This window comes from Nerophis lumbriciformis, linkage group LG12 (assembly GCF_033978685.3).
Source record: "Nerophis lumbriciformis linkage group LG12, RoL_Nlum_v2.1, whole genome shotgun sequence".
Classification (NCBI taxonomy): Eukaryota; Metazoa; Chordata; class Actinopteri; order Syngnathiformes; family Syngnathidae; genus Nerophis; species Nerophis lumbriciformis.
This window is the reverse complement of record NC_084559.2, coordinates 36,547,663-36,567,311: the sequence shown is the minus strand read 5'-3', so window position 1 is coordinate 36,567,311 and position 19,649 is coordinate 36,547,663. Positions and strand designations below refer to the sequence as shown.

At 39.9% G+C, this 19,649-nt stretch overlaps 1 protein-coding gene across 5 annotated transcripts in view; it reads left to right on the top strand.

The window, feature by feature from the left end:
- The window catches only part of ssbp2b (single stranded DNA binding protein 2b), a 316,774-nt gene extending 297,923 nt beyond the window's left edge, over window positions 1-18,851 (top strand). For 3 of the 5 annotated variants that reach the window (XM_061986545.1, XM_061986546.1, XM_061986549.1), the window contains 12 exons: window positions 2,538-2,597; window positions 2,677-2,743; window positions 2,805-2,875; window positions 2,959-3,026; window positions 4,923-4,971; window positions 5,052-5,099; window positions 11,780-11,834; window positions 13,356-13,426; window positions 13,523-13,601; window positions 13,699-13,727; window positions 13,803-13,901; window positions 17,619-18,851. In XM_061986545.1, the coding sequence (XP_061842529.1) occupies window positions 2,538-2,597; window positions 2,677-2,743; window positions 2,805-2,875; window positions 2,959-3,026; window positions 4,923-4,971; window positions 5,052-5,099; window positions 11,780-11,834; window positions 13,356-13,426; window positions 13,523-13,601; window positions 13,699-13,727; window positions 13,803-13,901; window positions 17,619-17,648 (726 nt within the window). In that variant the 3' untranslated portion in view covers window positions 17,649-18,851. The remainder of the gene's footprint in view (window positions 1-2,537; window positions 2,598-2,676; window positions 2,744-2,804; window positions 2,876-2,958; window positions 3,027-4,922; window positions 4,972-5,051; window positions 5,100-11,779; window positions 11,835-13,355; window positions 13,427-13,522; window positions 13,602-13,698; window positions 13,728-13,802; window positions 13,902-17,618) is intronic. The other 2 variants (XM_061986544.1, XM_061986547.1) reach the window with 1 other exon arrangement.
- The last annotated feature ends 798 nt before the right edge of the window (window positions 18,852-19,649 follow it).

Here is a 19,649-nt window from a genome sequence, read left to right as displayed (position 1 = left end):
CTTGCACAGACAAAGGTGCTCCAAATTGGTCTGTGTGTTTGCATGATTATGTTGTTCATAAGGAGTGTTTAATCTTAAAGATTTCATTTATATAGCGAGTGAAATCAGCCGGTGGTCTTACAAGGTGCTCTGACTAATAATTGGTGCATTTTCTGGGCTGTGAAATTGATTGATTGATTGATTGATTGAGACTTTTATTAGTAGGTTGCACAGTGAAGTACATATTCTGTACAATTGACCACTAAATGGTAACACCCGAATAAGTTTTTCAACTTGTTTAAGTCGGGGTCCACTTAAATTGATTCATGATACAGATATATACTATCAGATATATACTATCATCATAATACAGTCATCACACAAGATAATCACATTGAATTATTTACAATCCGGGGTGTGGAGGGGGGGGGGGGGGGGGGGGGGGGGTTAGGTTTGGTTGTTATCATCAGTCATCAACAATTGAGAACAGAGAAACGGATATTGGAACAGTGTAGGTCTGACTTGGTAGGATATGGACAGCAAGTAGTGGGCAGAGAGAGAGAGAGAGAGAGAAAGAGGGAGCGAGAAATATCAGAAGGCATAAGAAAAAGTATCTGCATTTGATTGTTTACATTTGATTATTAACAATCCGGGGAGGGTGTGAGTTTAGGGTTGAAGTTGCCTGGAGGTGAACTTTTATTGCGGTTGTGAAGGAGGATAGAGATGCACTTTCTTGTATACCTGTTGGGAGCGCATTCCACATTGATGTGGCATAGAAAGAGAATGAGTTAAGACCTTTGTTAGTTCGGAATCTGGGTTTAACGTGGTTAGTGGAGCTTCCCCTGGTGTTGTGGTTATGGCGGTCATTTACGTTAAGGAAGTAGTTTGACATGTACTTCGGTATCAGGGAGGTGTAGCGGATTTTATAGACTAGGCTCAGTGCAAGTTGTTTTACTCTGTCCTCCACCCTGAGCCAGCCCACTTTGGAGAAGTGGGTAGGAGTGAGGTGGGATCTGGGGTGGAGATCTAGAAGTAATCTGACTGGCTTGTTCTGGGATGTTTGGAGTTTAGATTTGAGAGTTTTGGAGGTGCTAGGGTACCAGGAGGTGCATGCGTAATCGAAAAAGGGTTGAACGAGAGTTCCCGCCAGAATCCTCATGGTGCTTTTGTTGACCAGAGAGGAGATTCTATAGAGAAATCTCGTACGTTGGTTGACCTTTTTGATTACCTTGGTTGCCATGTTAGATTAGCCTCTAGAATGGAACCTAGGTAGGTGACCTCATCTTTCCTGGTGATAACAATGTCACCCACTTTTATAGTGAAGTCATTGACTTTCTTAAGGTTGATGTGGGACCCAAATAGGATGGATTCCGTTTTACCCAAGTGTATGGATAGCTTGTTGTCAGCGAGCCAGGTGCATGTTCTACAGAGTTCAGCACTGAGGATTTTCTCCACCTGTGACTTGTCCTTGTCTGATACCAGCAAGGCCGAGTCGTCCGCAAACAAGAACAATTCACAGTCGCGTGCTGATGACATGTCGTTTATGTATATTAGGAACAGTAAAGGCCCCAATACACTGCCTTGGGGGACACCTGCTCCCACCCCTCTAAGTAAGATTGCATCCAGCTCGATGAGGTTTTGTCAAATCCGATTGCTCTGAGCTTATCCAACAGCATAGCGTGGTTAACGGTGTCAGAGCCTGTAGTTTGTTTACTGACTGGATTTACTGACAAGTAAATGTGAACTTCTCAATGTTTATCACACAAGCCAGAGAATTCACGCACTACTGCTGAATAAGTTAATACATACCGTATTAATTATTAATGATAAACTGTGATAAAACTCCAAATAGTTAGTATTACCGTTTCATATAAGATAATTACAATGAAAAACAAAACAATAGTAATAAACCAGTATATACGAGTATATATATACAACAAAACAGCCGAAACAGTGTAGTGCTAGGTGTGATTAACTTACAGGTGTGTTGTCAGTTACAGGAGCGCTCTGCTGTTTTTAAGGACTTTCCGCAAAAAAGCTAGTCAATGATCACCTCTATGACAGCACTCTCTAGTGTTTTTCAGAATCTGCTGCAAAAATCTAAGTCTTGCGCAAGTTTTTTTTAACTGAACTTACAGGCCACCGTATAAATAGTCAGGATGGTGTAAAAAGAGAGGACCTATAATGGAAGGAACCTGAAGAAACACCACTAGTGTAACTAAAGACGTTGAAGTAAAAACGCTACGGCAACACCTTAATTACATAAATCACATTACGGAGGGAAAATGAGAGAACTTGTGGAACTCCTCAGTTATGTACATCACAAGTTTGGACCCCAGTGTTCTATGTTTGATATATCTATATATATATATATATATATATATATATATATATATATATATATATATATATATATGCATACATATATATACATGTACAAACGTGTATGATAATAGCTTCAATACAGAGGTAAATTGTTTTTCCCACTCTGGGGTACTTTGAAATGCTCAGTTGTATGAATGACAAAAACAGCTCTATTAATCAAATGCTTGTTGCAGCCTTTTATGTCTCCTCGATACCCTGGAGGACCCAGACCGCCCCTCAGATTACCCAACCAGGTACGAGGAGACACAGTGGCAAAAAAAAGGTATTTTCCATTTGAGGTAATTCTAGTGACAGAATCTCTTATGACTCCAGGGGCTTGGTGGTGTGCCAGGAAGTCAAGCCATGTTGCCCAGTGGCATGGACCCCACAAGGCAGCAAGGTACTGTGGGCATGGGTGAATGGATGGATGGATTGCAGGTATGACTGGTACTGTGATGCAGGACATCCAAATATGGGTGGACCAATGCAGCGGATGACGCCGCCAAGAGGCATGGTGCCACTCGGGCCCCAGGTGTGTAGGTGTTTATTTCTTACACTAACTACTATATCATTAGTGTTTTTTTTGTGACGTTTTGTGGCGTTTCGTCTTTGTAGGGCTATGGAGGAGGGATGAGGCCACCACTGAACGCACTCGTCGGGCCTGGGATGCCCGGTATGAACATGTAAGTTTTGCATTGCGAACACTCGGAATAGGACGCACGATAACGTCCACTAACAATGTGATATTGAACATTAAGGCCTTCAGTTATCCCAAGAGTGTGTGTGCTCGTGTACGGGTCTTACGTAGGGCCCCTGTCACACAGTGGCGGGCCATGCCATGCCTTCAGTGATGTCAGACTTCAACGATTACACTGCAAAAAGTCAGTGTTCAAAAACAAGAAAAAAAAAATACAAAAATTAAGGGTATTTTATTTGAACTAAGCAACATTATCTGCCAATAGAACAAGAACATTCGACTTGTCAAGACTTTCCAAAACAAAGAAAATTAGATAACCTCAATTAACCCAAAAATACCTTAAAATAAGTATATTCTCACTAATAACAAGTGCACTTTTCTTGGTAGAAAAAAGAGACCTTTTTGCTCAATATGTTGAAAAATATTCTTAAATTAAGTAAATGCTAGTGCCATTATCTTGACATAATGATATGCACTCGGCATCATGATTTTTTCTTTCATGCTTGAAGTAAGAAATTATTACTTTAAAAAAGTAGTTTTATACTTGTGAGTGTTAATGACACAGCTTTGCATCAGTTGATATTCTAGTTTCAAGCATGTTTTACTCAATATAGGTCATAAAATCTCAGCAACAAGCTGTAATATCTTACTGCGATAATTTAGGACCCAAACCCTTAAAACAAGTAAAACACTCTAACATAAAATCTGCTTAGTGAGAAGAATTATCTTATCAGACAGAAAATAAGCAAATATCACCCTTATTTGAGATATTTCAATTTACTTAGATTTCAGTTTTTGCAGTGTACCTCTCAAAATACCATCATTGATGTCACCACATGACCATTGCTGGAGAAATACTATACAGAAACACATTTACCCAGTATTGAACCACCTCAACAGTGTACAAAACGGGTTCTTATCTGGCGCATTTAAAAATCAATAAACCCACATCAGCAATTAAAGCGTTACTGTATGTGGTACTGTCAAAATTAAAATTGCAAAAAACATATTAAACGTGAAAAAAAATATATATATATTTGAACTCACAATTTGTAGGACCCATTCGACGCCGTATGAGCCAGTGGTGTCGCTTGTTGTGTGGCGGGCATTTCCCCATATCATCGCCAAGACAGCTGAGTTAGCTTGTTGGCCGACATCGTCCCACAAGATGTAATTTCTCTTGAAATATCCTTCTTGAAAATGGCCTTGCAAATATATGTTGTTTTGTCTAATCATAAAAGATGCAGACGAGGCATGTTGGCTGAGTTCTTAAAATTTACTCCACAGCGTGCTCATCAAAAACATCCAGCTGACGGCATGTCTACATTTAACTACCTAAACGGGGCTACTGCGCATGCTCCTCACTACTGTGGCATGCTGGGTAATGGAGTTCTTATGTTACCTAGCTCATAACATCACAATATATCTGCCTTAGTCCAGCTAGAAGGCCTTACTGACAACAACTCATGATCTGATTGGCTATCGCAACTGTCTGTCAAATGTATGTCCCCCGTTCACTTACAGTGCACGGACGCCCGAATTGTTGATTCTGAAGGCCTCAGGCAGATTTCGTAGAGCATGGCAACATAAGCTCGCTGAATTCTGATTGGATAAAAACTATATAACAGCGCTGGAAGGAGCATAATATGACATGAAGAGAATATGAATAATTTTAGATATTTAGGGAAAGTAAATAAAAAAATACTTTTTTCTTTAATTATGATAATGATGTCTGGTTATGTTAGGCCAGCAGAGAAGGCCTTGCTGGCCCTGACAACACACCACTGCTGGAACATCTCCCTGACTATTAATAGGCGTGTTTATGCCAACTCAGCCCAATTAATCCAAAACAATGGCTAAAACTAAAGTGTGTTTGTTCCAGGGGGCCAGGAGGTGGAAGACCCTGGCCAAATCCGCCAAATTCAAACTCAGTAAGTATCATACTAATGACACTCAACCCTTTTTTTTATAAATTTTGCCGCATTTTAACATTGCTTTTACTCATTTGTTGTGTATTTTGCAGACTCCATATTCGTCTGCATCCCCAGGCAGTTATGTGGTGTGTATACTCTACTGCACTTGTTAGGAAAACTGGCGTTGCTTTTACTAGTAACAAGTAATCAAATTAATTTCTTTTATGAGCGTTACAACGCCGTTACCGATGCGTTTGATGTAACGTGGCACGCTACTTTTGATGTGGTTGTACGTCAACAAAACAGTGTCAGAAGCACGGTAATGTTTTACTAATGAAAACAACGACCATCACCGCACTAGAATAAACCTGAAATCAAATTGGAAGAGGCAACATCACACAGCAAACGACACACATGTAAATACTCACAGAAATTACAGGAATAATGAGCAACAAAGTGACAAGAATGCCACACTCCAATACTCTGTTTGTGGACAAGGAGACTACAGCCATCAAAGCACATTCAATCGCAATTAATTAGAGCTAGCACAATCAGGTTTTCACCTGATTGTGCTAGCTCTAATTAATAGATTCAACAGAGCTGACGTCAGTGCTAAGCTAACACAACAAAGCTGAGCTAAAATGCTGATCTGTCGGAGCGCGCTCCCGCTGATGTCCCACATTACTTGGCAACAAGCACCGCGTCTTAAAGGCACACACACGCACACTCTGCTCTCATGAAAACGTCTCTCAACTGCATACGCCAGATATTTTAATTCCTTTTTTATTTTTAAGTAACGCATTTATTACTTTTCCTAGTCATATTATTACATTTATTACTGAGTAATTCTGTGAGTAGTTCAAATACTTTAGTGGAAAAGTAACAAGTATTTATACTTACTTTTTAAAAGTAATTTGCTGAACACTGTTCATTACTAAAATACAAAAAAAATGCTCTTTTGTATGTTTCTCCCTCAGTAACACTGTGTCATAAAGACAGTACTATCTAGTTACAACAAAAATACACATAAATAACAATAGTAGCACAATATAAAAACTTATATACTGTAACTACATATTTAAATACATGAAAACAAAAATTATACTACTAATATTAACAATTTGCTTCTTACCCAGACAGAGTATAGCATAATGATTGACCAATTGATTGTTACCACCATGGCCAGCAGGCCACAATATTCTGGTTGATACAACACAGGCGTGGAAACAGGAGTTCAGAACATTCAGAAACAACAGTCTCCCATCCCATTACATTAATCTCCCAAAAATGTTGCCCTGATCCTGCAATGTAGACAGTTTAAAAGTGATTTTAGTAAGTCTTACTGGCAACATGCAGTTGTGTGTGTGTGTGTCTAGCTTTAATGCTAATGGCGGAGCTCTCGGCTTTATTTTAAGATGTGTAGCGAAAAGGGGGGGGTCGTAACTTTCTTTCACAATGAAACATTTTTACGATAACTGTAACCGCACCGAAAAAAGCTATTTGTGTTTCATTTCGGTGCTAAATGAATGCAAACTCAGCCACCTGCAACAACTTTATTGCCGACAACAACAACAACAACACCGCACATTTTGCACCAAAAATGGTTGCATTCACAAAACCCTGAAATTATGAGCATCAATATTGCAAAAAGTTGCTTTTTGCACATTCTCTATGTTCTGTACGCCTGCATTAATCATTTATTTTGTATTATTATTACTATATTACTTTGTTATCTTTTATGTATATAAACTAAGCATTTCAGTTATTTTTTTAAATTTAATGTCACAAAATTAGAGAATGGAAATATATTTTAAAAAATGTAGATACCTGTTCAGGCAATGTTTAAGCATCAGCACTGTTTTTAAGTACTGATTTGTTCCTAGTATCAGACATTTTTTGTGTGTGTGTTTACGTCGGCATCTAGTATGTAAATGGGGTGTTGTTGGCGGGGTTTTTTTTGTTTTGTTTTTCTCGTTTTTTCTTTATTGACATCCAGCATCAGACATTCCTATCCATTACATCATATTCACATAAATCATATATCTATTGTCTGCCCTAAATGTCAAAATAGTTTTGTTTATATCCCACCCATATCCCCCCCCAAAAAAAGAAATAAAAAACAGTTTGGGGTGTTGTTGGCGGTTTTTGGATGTTTTTTTAGGGGGCTTTATAGGCAAAGTAGGTGAATCCCTATTGGCCGCATTATTAGCTGCCTCTTGCTAGCAGTTTTTTTACTATCTAGAATGCACATAAATGGGAAACACTAATGTGTTCTTGACTCACATAAACATAGACCTGTCAACCGTCCCATCTTTGCTAGGGAATCAATTTTTGGTCCTTCTTTCCTGGCATCTTCCCGGCACTGTTTTTTTCCTCCAGTACTGCCAGTGTTGCTGCAATCGTGTCTTCTTTACTCAAGTCGGGGCGACACTCAGGAGTGGGCTCGTAAAAGGACGGATGTTATGTGAGTCAATCAAAAAACAACGCAAGGGAGATGCAAGGACATGAAGAGGATGGGAAAATCATCTCTGGCAAAATTCCAACATTTATGTGATTATCTTAAAAAATAGGAGACGATGTGGTATCTTTTTATTAATGGAATTTGAGAGTGTAGTGCAGTGTTACCACTTGTGGTACACTGGCTTCATCTAGTGGTTTGCCAAAGAAGTCTGTAAATATGTATCTTGTTGATGATGTTTGTGCATTAGGTCGACTACGCTACTGTGTTTTAATGTTGATCATTATGGTGGTACTTGAAGAGCCAAGTGTTTTCTGAGGTGGTACTTGGTTAAAAAAAATGTTGAGAACCATGATGTAGAGGTTGCCCTCTTGTGGGTTCTGCGGACCACCACACACTGCCACGAGAGCCCGGATTTCAGGGTACAACACTGTTTTATTTTCATAAGTCGTGCTAGGCTTTTGCTTTCCAGCAAATTGTCTTTTTTCTGAGTCTGTCTTTCTCTCTCTGGATCCCACTCCAACTGCCGTGTCTCGTTCCGGCTGCTGCTAATAAAGGCGACAGGTGATTAGATAGCAAGGTCCACCTGGGCCATCTACTCACCTGTCGCTGTTTTCGAGGCCGGTCCTTGCACGCCCAGTTCCGCGGCAGGCCCGCAGGCCACGTCCCCCTCCACACATGATTATAAGGACACGGCTTAGAGTCATGTCTGGTCCTTGAATTGTTATTATTCTATTTTATTGTCGATTTGTGATGAAAATGAAACTTCCAGGGAATTTCCCATATTTTGAAACGCAAATGTTGACAGGTATTCATATGGATTGAGAATGATGGGCAAAATTCTCAACTAAAGTACCAAATTGGTATTAGTATTGGATAAACAGGGGTTCTTAACCTGTTTGAATGGAACGCTTGATTGTCATCAAACATGAGAGCATGACAAAATTACAGAAAAAAACAAAAACTCACCATCCAACAAATAAATCTGACCACAATTCACTTAGGGAGTATGAAGTACTGAGACCATTCACACAATCACATTCATTCAGCAACACATACAAGACAGACTAAACTGCACCAATACAGAGAGCCACTCCCTGCAGCTTCCGTACATGACGTCATCTTGTCAAAAAAACCACTGAATTAGTAATCTTGCTCTTAAATGTATTCATATTGAATAATTATATTTAACCTACTCACAGTTAAACAGGATAAACCTTTGTTAAAAGATATGAAACAATGTGTTAATCACAAAAATCAAGGCTGGCTGAGGTCAGGCTGAAATAAATTCTAACTAAATTAATATTAAAGGAGCCATATGTAATAATGTGGCCAGAAATGGTACTGCAATCAGGGTCAAAAGTCTGTAGTCCCCTCCCCCTCTCTCTGACTGAGGTTGCCAGATACGCAGCTGAATCCAGCTCGATCGACTGGGCTACTCCATTTTACACAGAAACTAGGCTATTTTCAGGAAGAACAACGCCATGCCTGCGTACAATATCACAACAAATGGCAATCATATGGTTATTGTCAGTACTATCAGAAAACAAAGACTAAAACAAACTACAACCTATGCTAGCAATGGTTACTCTGGTGGAAATAAGTAGAGCATGCTTAGCAGCCTAATGTACGCCCAAAACTAAAGAGGAGACATTTGACCTTGGTATGCCTATAGGCTACTGTTTAAAAGGTTTCAGATTGCCATATAACTTGGTACATGTAGTCCACAATATGCAAACACGAATGAGGAATTATTTTATCATGTGATGTGGCTGTCTCCATACGTTTCACATTGCCATTAACAACCGTACTAATGTTGGAACCCATTTCCTCAGCATATCAGCATATTGAGAAGGAAATAGCACTGACACTACCCATATCCACAATATACACTATATTGCCAAAAGTATTTGGCCACCCATCCAAATGATCAGAATCAGGTGTCCTAATCAATGGCCGGGCCACAGGTGTATAAAATCAAGCACTTAGGCATGGAAACTGTTTCTACAAACATTTGTGAAAGAATGGGCCGCTCTCAGGAGCTCTGTGATTTCCAGCGTGGAACTGTCATAGGATGCCACCTGTGCAACAAATCCAGTCTTGAAATGTCCTCGCTCCTAAATATTCCAAAGTCAACTGTCGGCTTTGTTATAAGAAAATGGAAGAGTTTGGGAACAACAGCAACTCAGCCACAAAGTGGTAGGCCACGTAAACTGACAGAGAGTGGTCAGCGGATGCTGAAGCGCATAGTGCAAAGAGGTCGCCGACTTCTGCACAGTCAGTTGCTACAGAGCTCCAAACTTCATGTGACATTCCAATTAGCCCACGTACAGTACGCAGAGAGCTTCATGGAATGGGTTTCCATGGCCGAGCAGCTGCATCTAAGCCGTACATCACCAAGTCCAACGCAAAGCGTTGGATGCAGTGGTGTAAAGCACGTCGCCACTGGACTCTAGAGCAGTGGAGACACGTTCTCTAGAATGATGAATCACGCTTTTCCATCTGGCAATCTGATGGACGAGTCTGGGTTTGGAGGTTGCCAGGAGAATGGTACATTTCGGACTGCATTGTGCCGAGTGTGAAATTTGGTAGAGGAGGAATTATGGTGTGGGGTTGTTTTTTCAGGAATTGGGTTTGGCCCCTTAGTTCCAGTGAAAGGAACTTTGAATACTCCAGGATACCAAAACATTTTGGACAATTCCATGCTCCCAACCTTGTGGGAACAGTTTGGAGCGGGCCCCTTCTTCCTTCAACATGACTGTGCACCAGTGCACAAAACCAGATCCATAAAGACATGGATGACAGAGTCTGGTGTGGATGAACTTGACTGACCTGCACAGAGTCCTGACCTGAACATCAGTGTGTGACCTCATCAATGCGCTTTTGGAATAATGGTCAGAAATTCCTATAAACACACTCCACATCCTGGTGGACAGCCTTCCCAGAAGAGTTAAAGCTGTAATAGCTGCAAAAAGCGGACCAACATCATATTGAACCCTATGGGTTAGGAATGGGATGACACTTCAAGTTCATATGTGAGTCAAGGTAGGTGGCCAAATACTTTTGGCAATGTAGTGTATTTTGCCCTATCAGTTGGATGACATGTCCACATGCAGGCTAACGGGCATATATTTCCCCCGTTAGCCTGTATGTCGATGTGTCATTGACCGGGCTATCATGCTAATCATTACACTAGGAGCGAAGCACCATCACACTAAGCATTCGTTGCAGGAACATACTAGCTTTGTTTAACAAGATCATAGACTGTATTGGACAATATAGTTTACATACCAAATGTCAATTTCCATTTATTACAAATAATAAGAAAACATAAATGCCTGACTTGCCTATCAAGGAGGAAATTAGCAAGTTTGGCGTCAGATGAAAAACTCATCTCCGCCTTCAATTGTCTTCATCTTTCAAAGGCATCCCCAATACAAATCCTCGTTTTGTTCCTGGCCTTGTCATGAATAAGTTGAGAATAGTAACAAGGCCTTTTAGATTTACTAAGGTCTGACATGTTTAGTAACTTTACCAGTGGCAGTAGCTAGACGAAAGGGGCGGTGTGTAACTGGCAACCTGGATGAGACACATTCACAGACTTTCTAATTGGTCAAAAGGTAGAGGGCGGGGCATCGAAATGAAAACCAAAACAATATTTCGGGGCTGTAAATCGAATTTTGAAATGAGCATATTCCAGCTGAACTACTGTTATCAGTTATAGAGGTATTGGAAAATAACATGATTTATTAATGCCTTTTCGCATATCACGGTCGTTTAATGATGACTTGACATGAAATGTCTACATATGGCACCTTTAAATAATGATACTATATACGTTTCTGAGATAAACTGTCAATAAAATTTAAATGCAAATAAAAAATACAGCTTTACCACTTTAGTCATAATTTTTGCACTTAAGAAACTTCTCTCTGACTTTAGCTCCACGCTTCTTAAGTTTGTTGGCTCTGGTTTGATATTGTCAATACTGCCACAAGTGGTGGAAAAGTGTATGACAACCGAGCGCCGCTCTCTCGGGGGCTGGATTAAACGACACCCATTCCTAGTGGCAAAGCCTTCTGTCCTCATCTAGCTAAGAGTGGGTCACAGTCTCGAGTCTATGAACAAGGACATGTTTCTGTCGTGACGGCAGACTTTTAAAAGCCAACGTTTGAGTGCTTTTTCTATCACAAGAGGAGCAAATAATGGAGGGAGCTGATGGATTTTTTTCCACATTTGCTACTCATAAACAGTCTCCAGAGACATGTTACAATAGTAATGGATAAATAGATATAGTAGATTAAGAGAGTTTAGTCATCTCTTGTGCAAACTATGAAGAGGTGGCTCTGATGGAACTTGAATTTTCAGGGACCTCCAGGAGGAGGAGGGCCGCCTGGGACCCCGATAATGCCAAGTCCAGCAGGTAAGATATGCAAGCGTATGGAAACGTGTATATACTAGGGTTGTACGGTATACCGGTACTAGTATAGTATCGTGGTACTAATTAATCAAAAACGGTACTATACTTTGTTTGAAAAGTACCCGTTCCCCCTTTTTTTAACGGGCATGACGGCGTGTCGTCGTCACATCGTGACATTGCTGGTTTTACGAGCAGAGGAGCATGTTCGGCAGCGCACAATCACAGAGTACTTACAAGCAGACACAGTGTGTAGACAGAAAAGGGAGAACAGACGCATTTTGGCCTAAAAACTAATGATAAAGGTGAAGTTATAACACTGAAACGCCCTCAGGAAGAGGTGCTTTTTGACATGGCTAGCTAGCTAGCGGCTAACGTCCATCCGCAATCGGCAGTAATTTAGCTACTTCTAAATCACTAATCCTCGCCTCCATGGCGACAAATAAAGTATGTTTCTTACAAGTGTCATCCCTGCAGGACGAGGAATAGCTAAACATGCTTCACTATACATCATAGGAGGATACAATAGCTCACCGCCGTCACAATGTAAACAAAAGCCATGGGTGGATCTACACCTGACATCCACTGTAATGATATCAAGTACAAGAGTGTATCTAGTCGATACAACTATAATTACATCGATATTTTTTATCGTCACAAAATCTTTTTTCCTTTAAAAAAAAAAATCATAATTTATTCATAAACTCAGGAACTACGTCTCTGGACACATGATAATGTATAGTCAATGTATGACCTTGTAACTACTTGGTATCGGATCAATACTCAAATTTGTGGTATCTTCCAAAACTAATGTAAAGTATCCAAACAACAGAAGAATAAGTGATTATTACATTTCAACAGAAGTGTAGATAGAACATGTTGAAACAGAAAATGTTAAAAGAGAAAGTAGGCAGATATTAACAGTAAATGAACAAGTGGATTCATAATCCATTTTTACAGCTTGTCCTTTATAATTTTGACAAAATAGAATAATAAATGACACAATATGTTACTGCATACATCAGCAGACAAATTAGGAGTCTTTGTTTGTTTACTTACTACTAAAAGGCAAGTTGTCTATTATGTTCACTATTTTATAGTGAACATACTAGACACTAAACTGGCGGTATAGCTCGGTTAGAAGAGTGAGCGTGCCAGCAACTTGAGGGTTCCAGGTTCTATCCCCACTTCCGCCATCCTAGTCACTACCGTTGTGTCCTTGGGCAAGACACTTTACCCACCTGCTCCCAGTGCCACCCACACTGGTTTAAATGTAACTTAGATATTGGGTTTCACTATGTAAAAGCGCTATATACATATAATTTACTTCACTTATTTAAAGACAAAATTGCTATAATAAATATATGTTTAATGTACCCTAAGATGTTTTGTTAGAATAAAGCCAATAATGCAATTTTTTTGAGGTGCCCTTTATTTAGAAATTGGTACCAAAACATTGATATCGAGACAACCCTGGTACCTACAGTATTCCATGCTTCTATCAACTGTGCACAATTTTCCCACCAGATTCCACCAACTCTGGTGACAACATGTACACCATGATCAACACAGTCCCTCCAGGTGGCAGTCGACCCAATGTATGACTTGTGCTAGTGTTGTCAGTGTATACTTTAATATATATGTATTTATCAGGTTTATAACACTATAATCAGATGCTGTTTGTGTGTCCTCAGTTCCCAATGGGTGCAGGAGGTGACGGCCCATTAGGGGGAATGGCTGGAATGGAGCCCCATCATATGAATGGATCATTAGGTACAATAATAAACTGCCTTTGTGTCTTTTTCTTTGACGTCCTTTGTCAGATCATTAAAGCGATGTTAATGAGTTTTATGCGTGTGCTTTCTTTCAGGGTCTGGTGATATGGACAGTCTCCCAAAGGTACGATGAATATATCCCCGGGGTCATATAACCCGACAAGTGCTTCTTATGAGACGTCTTGTTGTGTCGATGCAGAACTCCCCAGGCAATCTGAGTATGAGTAACCAGCCCGGAACCCCCAGAGAGGACGGAGAGATGGGTGGGAACTTCCTCAACCCTTTCCAGAGTGATAGTGTGAGTGTTGTCAGAGGATTTTGCCTGTGGCCTAATTTTTGGGCTTTTAGTATGTGACGATGGTGCATAGCGGCTGTTGGCGTGATCCCAGCATGCAGAGAAGGCAAGCGACGTGCAGGCAGGAAGTTATTTAGCCTCATACCGGCAATAGTTAATTGTAAGGTATTTGTGATTGTCATAGTCGTGTGCCTAATTCCAACTCTGCATGTTTTATGTACATTTTTAACCTCAAAACATTCAAAAATTTGTTTTTTTTTGAACAGTTTCTCATAGATATTTCTTCCGATTGCTTTCAAACTTTAACCCGATAGATAAGACGTATGGAGGATGCTAAATATTGAAGCGTTTATAGCATCAGACAAGAGTTGTGTTGCAATCACATGACCCAAAGGCACTTTATTTAAGGCTGTTTATTTACCTGCATCAGTTAAAGTTAAAGGTAAGTTAAAGTACCACTGATAGTCACACACACACTAGGTGTGGTGAAATTACCCTCTGCATTTGACCCATCCCCTTGATCCACCCCCTGGGAGGTGAGGGGAGCAGTGAGCAGCAGCAGTGGCCGCGCTCGGGAATAATTTTGGTGATTTAACCCCCAATTCCAACCCTTGATGCTGAGTGCCAAGTAGGGAGATCTCAACACGGACACTCTAACCACAAGATTGGTTAGAAAGGTGCAGATTTTGGCTATTTTGAAAGGTTTAGAGGCAAATATAAAAGCGATCATGAAACATTTTTTTCTAAATGGAGTGAATTTTTACACTCTTATATATATATATTTTGTAAAGAGATTTATTATCACCAAGAGGTTACTGCTACCTCACTTCGTTTGACACTTACAGTATTTAGAGAAGAAAAGATTGGAGGCACATCATGTCTGCACATCTGAGGGGTCCACAAATTAAGCATTAAACCGTGAAAAACAAAGTTGGACTTATCACCAAGTAACGTATTTGATTGACATAGTTTCTTTTAGTTTCTGTTATGAAAATCGAGAAAGAAAATACGATGGATTGGACCAACAATTACAATAGCTATTACTAGGATTTAACATGACGTTAGTTTATTTGCACAACCAGGTCTTCGTGATTATATTTAGATTAAAAAAAACCCACAAAAGAACAAAAAACTAATGCGATCTTTAGTCCTTTCTTCACGTTTAGTTCTGCTCTTAAACACTAGTAATATAGTAGAGAAGAAAGTCGATTGCATCACAGAAAGTTTTAAATGTTCAAACAAACATTTTACAAAGTGATCTCTGCAGACACGAGCATGGTTCCGATTCTATTCTACAAGCAGGAAGGTAATGGGTCCCATTTTTATAGTCTTTGGTATGACTCGGTTTGAACTCACGACCTACCGATCTCAAGGCGGACACTCTAACCACAAGACCACTGAGCAGGCTCGATGTGCAGATTTTGGCTATTTTGAAAGGTTTAAAGGCAGATATAAAAGCGATAACGAAAAAAATATTTAAAAAATTTAGTGGATTTTTACACTCTTATAAAATAATTGTAAAAAGATTTAAACTATTTATCATCACCAAGAGGTTACTGCTACCTCACTTCCTTTGACACTTACGGTATTTAGAGAAGAAAAGATGGGAGGCACATCATGTTCTGAGGGGTCCACAAATTAAGCATTAATCCGTGAAAGACAAAGTTGGACTTATCAGTAAGTAACGTGACGGTAATGAGAAAAATGATAAGTGTGTTTGAATCTTTGCTGGTGATATCAATATTCAGTATGTGCTGTTGCTATTCAACTAATGTATTAATATTATTTCTTGTGGCTAACAAATATCACCAAAGACACTATAGTGTTGTAATCTGTGTCAAAATAAAGCACTTGGCTTTCCTGCGCAACAACAACTAAGCTTTTAGTTTCTGTTATACAAATCGAGACAGAAAATACGATGTATTGGACCAACAATCATAATAGTTATTACTAGGACTTAACATGACATTAGTTTATTTGCACAACCAGGTCTTTGTCATTATATTTAGGTTAAAAAAAAAAGATATTTAGGTAAGTATTTAGAACAAAAAACTACTGCGATCTTTAGTCCTTTCTTCACGTTTAGTTCTGCTCTCAAACACTAGTAATATAGTAGAGAATAAACTCGATTGCATCACAGAAAGTTTTAAATGTTAGATCCACTATAGACTGGACTTTCACAATATTATGTTAGACCCACTCGACGTCCATTGCATCCGGTCTCCCCTAGAGAAGGGGGTGGGGGGTGGGGGGGGGGGGGGGGTTACCCACATTTGCGGTCCTCTCCAAGGTTTCTCATAGTCATTCTCATCGACGTCCCACTGGGTTGTGAGTTTTTCCTTGCCCTTATGTGGGCGCTGAACCGAGGATGTCGTTGTGGCTTGTGCAGCCCTTTGAGACACTTGGGATTTAGGGCTATATAAATAAACATTGATTGATTGATTGATTGAAATGTTCAAACAAACATTTTACAAAGTGATCTCTGCAGGCACGATTATGGTCCGATTCTATTCCACAAGTTGATAAAAGTAATATATTTAAGAGCCATTTCCTTTGACGCACTTTTGTTTTTTCCCTGACTTTATTACCTTTATGAACCACTTCTTTCAGGACTCTCTGAAAGTTCTTTTGTATTTCCTATTTGATCGACTGGAACGCCCAACAACAGAACAGCAATACAAAATTTTCTGATCAAACTCGACACTCACTCTCATTTGTTTAATGCTTCGCTCAAGCTGCTTGACCGTCGTGTCAATTAAGCCGCGGAAAAGAAAAGCAGACGTGGTTTCTCATTGTATCCCATTGGGTTTGGTTTTTTTCTTGCCCTGATATAGGATCTGCGCCGAGAATGTCATTGTGGCTTGTGCAGCCCTTTGAGCATACTTGCCAACCCTCCCGAATTTTCCGGGAGACTCCTGAATTTCAGTGCCTCTCCCGACAATCTCCCAGGACAACCATTCTCCCGAATTTCTCCCGATTTCCAGCCGGACTTAAGGCACGCCCCCTCCAGGTCCGTGCGGACCTGAGTGAGGACAGCCTGTCGTCACATCCGCTTGGCCAACCAAAAAGTAACCACAGAACACTATACCGTATAGTGTTCTGTGGTTACTTTTTGGTTGGCCAACGGTTTACGTTGTATTGACGGCAAGTGTGGGAGTCGGTTCTGAAGTATGAAGTAAAGAGATGTAACTTCGTCACCTCGCCTGGTTATTGACTCCAACCCAGAATATTACACTGCCCATACCTACGCTCCTTCAAAGGCTGTGCTACTGGCTGCAAAGCATTGCACTTTCAAATGCAACAATGAGTAGAGAGGAGTGTTATGTGTGTGTATATGTGTAAATAAATGAACACTGAAATTCAAGTATTTATTTTATTTATATGTATATATATATATATAGTAAAATATATATATATATAGCTAGAATTCACTGAAAGTCAAGTATTTATTTTATTTATATATATATATATATATATATATATATATATATATAAGAAATACTTGAATTTCAGTGAATTCTAGCTATAAATATACTCCTCCCCCCTTAACCCAAACCCCCCCCCCAAAAAAAAATCTCCCGAATTTGGAGGTCTCAAGGTTGGCAAGTATGCCTTTGAGACACTTGTGATTAAGGATTATATAAATCAACTTTGATTGATTGATTGATGACGTGATGTCATATGCAACCCTCCGACACTGTGAATCTCTTTCCTTTCCAGTATTCTCCAAACATGACCATGAGCGTGTGAAGCACCGTGTTCATCTGCTGGCGCTAAGGAACATGTGACTTCCTCATCATCCTCGCCCTCAACCACCCCAGTCCGGACTGCGACCCAAGCCTTCGGCCCAACATCACCCCACGTCGCCCCTGTTCTTTGTGTCTCTACTAAATTCTTGGCCATCGTCGGCAGTTCTCTTTCTATGCGACTGTACAAAAGGAACCCATCGAACACGTGGAGGAAAAACTGACCTTCCATGCCCCAGTTAACACACAGACGGCCAGAATTCTATTTATTATAAAGTTTAAAGACTCTCTGGTTGGGCAGGATGGTTATCTTCACTTTACTGTAACTTGTTGTCAACATGGCCTTGTTTTTATAACTTCTTCTGTCAAATATTTCCCATAGGAGAACGACGGAGACCTTACAATAACATGTTATGTAATGTCCTTCAGGTATCATTGAGGACTTGTCTACATCTGTGCTCTCCGCAAACATCCTGTCTTTCATATCTGATTCTGCATTTTCGCAAAAACCGAGGCTAAAGTCGAGGCCAATGTTGACACGGCGGTGTAACAAAGCTTCAAATATATTTGCAAAGATGGAACTGACCCTAGGTAATTTGATTTGGGTGAATTCTGTTTGAGGAGGCCCTTATCGCCAGTCTAAACTTTGAGACCAAATATTCAGTGCACACTACACGTCGCACTTTTTAGTTAGAAAATCCCAGGTAAAAAGTAGTGTCAATTAACCATCCGATCGAATTGTGACATCGGTGTGAAATAAAGGAGTGTTGGTACAAAAAGGCGATGTTTTATTTATGGTGTAAAAAAAGGTCCAGGTGCCTGTGGTTATTTTCTCTCCGCCTTCATAACTGCAAAGTGTACAGCCCCCAAATGTAGCTCCCTGTCTTGTACGTGTATTTGATATTACAATTCATATTATTTAAGGACAGTTGCTATTGTGAACGGGAGGGAGGCATGGACTGATGACGTTGACTCAACACAGACACAGTAGCTTTTGTTTGTGGTTCTTTTTGTAAGGTTGAAGCCATAAGTGGGACGACAGGAGGACGCGGTTGTAAATCGGACCGTGTTTGGTGGCAGTTTGTCCAACTCCCATTTGTGATGTGTTCATTTTCTCTTTTTTTATATTCAGTTTTTGTAAATATACGGAGAAGTATTTCAATGTTTTTGAATATGCCGGTATAAAGCTTCTCTTCCCTCATCCAAAGTCTTCTTTTGTCCTTTGTGCGTCTTTTCTTCCTCGATTAAGTGGATAGTTGTTGAGCAGCTCCAAGCATCGGGCCGCTTGGGATGGTTAACATAATTTATTTAACAATGTTCACATGAAGACGTTTGTCTCAAAAAACACAGACCAGGTTTATATTTGCCAGAATACACACTGATGAGTGTGCATATTTTTTCATGTTAGCATGTTTTATACAAGTATTTAAGGTAACTTTGTACAAACCCCGTTTCCACATGAGTTGGGAAATAGTGTTAGATGTAAATATAAACGGAATACAATGATTTGCAAATCCTTTTCAACCCATATTCAGTTGAATATGCTACAAAGACAACATATTTGATGTTCAAACTGATAAAACTTTTTTTTTTGCAAATAATCATTAACTTTAGAATTTGATGCCAGCAACACGTGACAAAGAAGTTGGGAAAGGTGGCAATAAATACTGATAAAGTTGAGGAATGCTCACTGTGCTACTTATTTGGAACATCCTACAGGTGAACAGGCTAATTGGGAACAGGTGGGTGCCATGATTGGGTATAAAAGTAGATTCCATGAAATGCTCAGTCATTCACAAACAAGGATGGGGCGAGGGTCACCACTTTGTCAACAAATGCGTGAGCAAATTGTTGAAGAGTTTAAGAAAAACCTTTCTCAACCAGCTATTGCAAGGAATTTAGGGATTTCACCATCTACGGTCCGTAATATCATCAAAGGGTTCAGAGAATCTGGAGAAATCAAGCACGTAAGCAGCTAAGCCCGTGACCTTCGATCCCTCAGGCT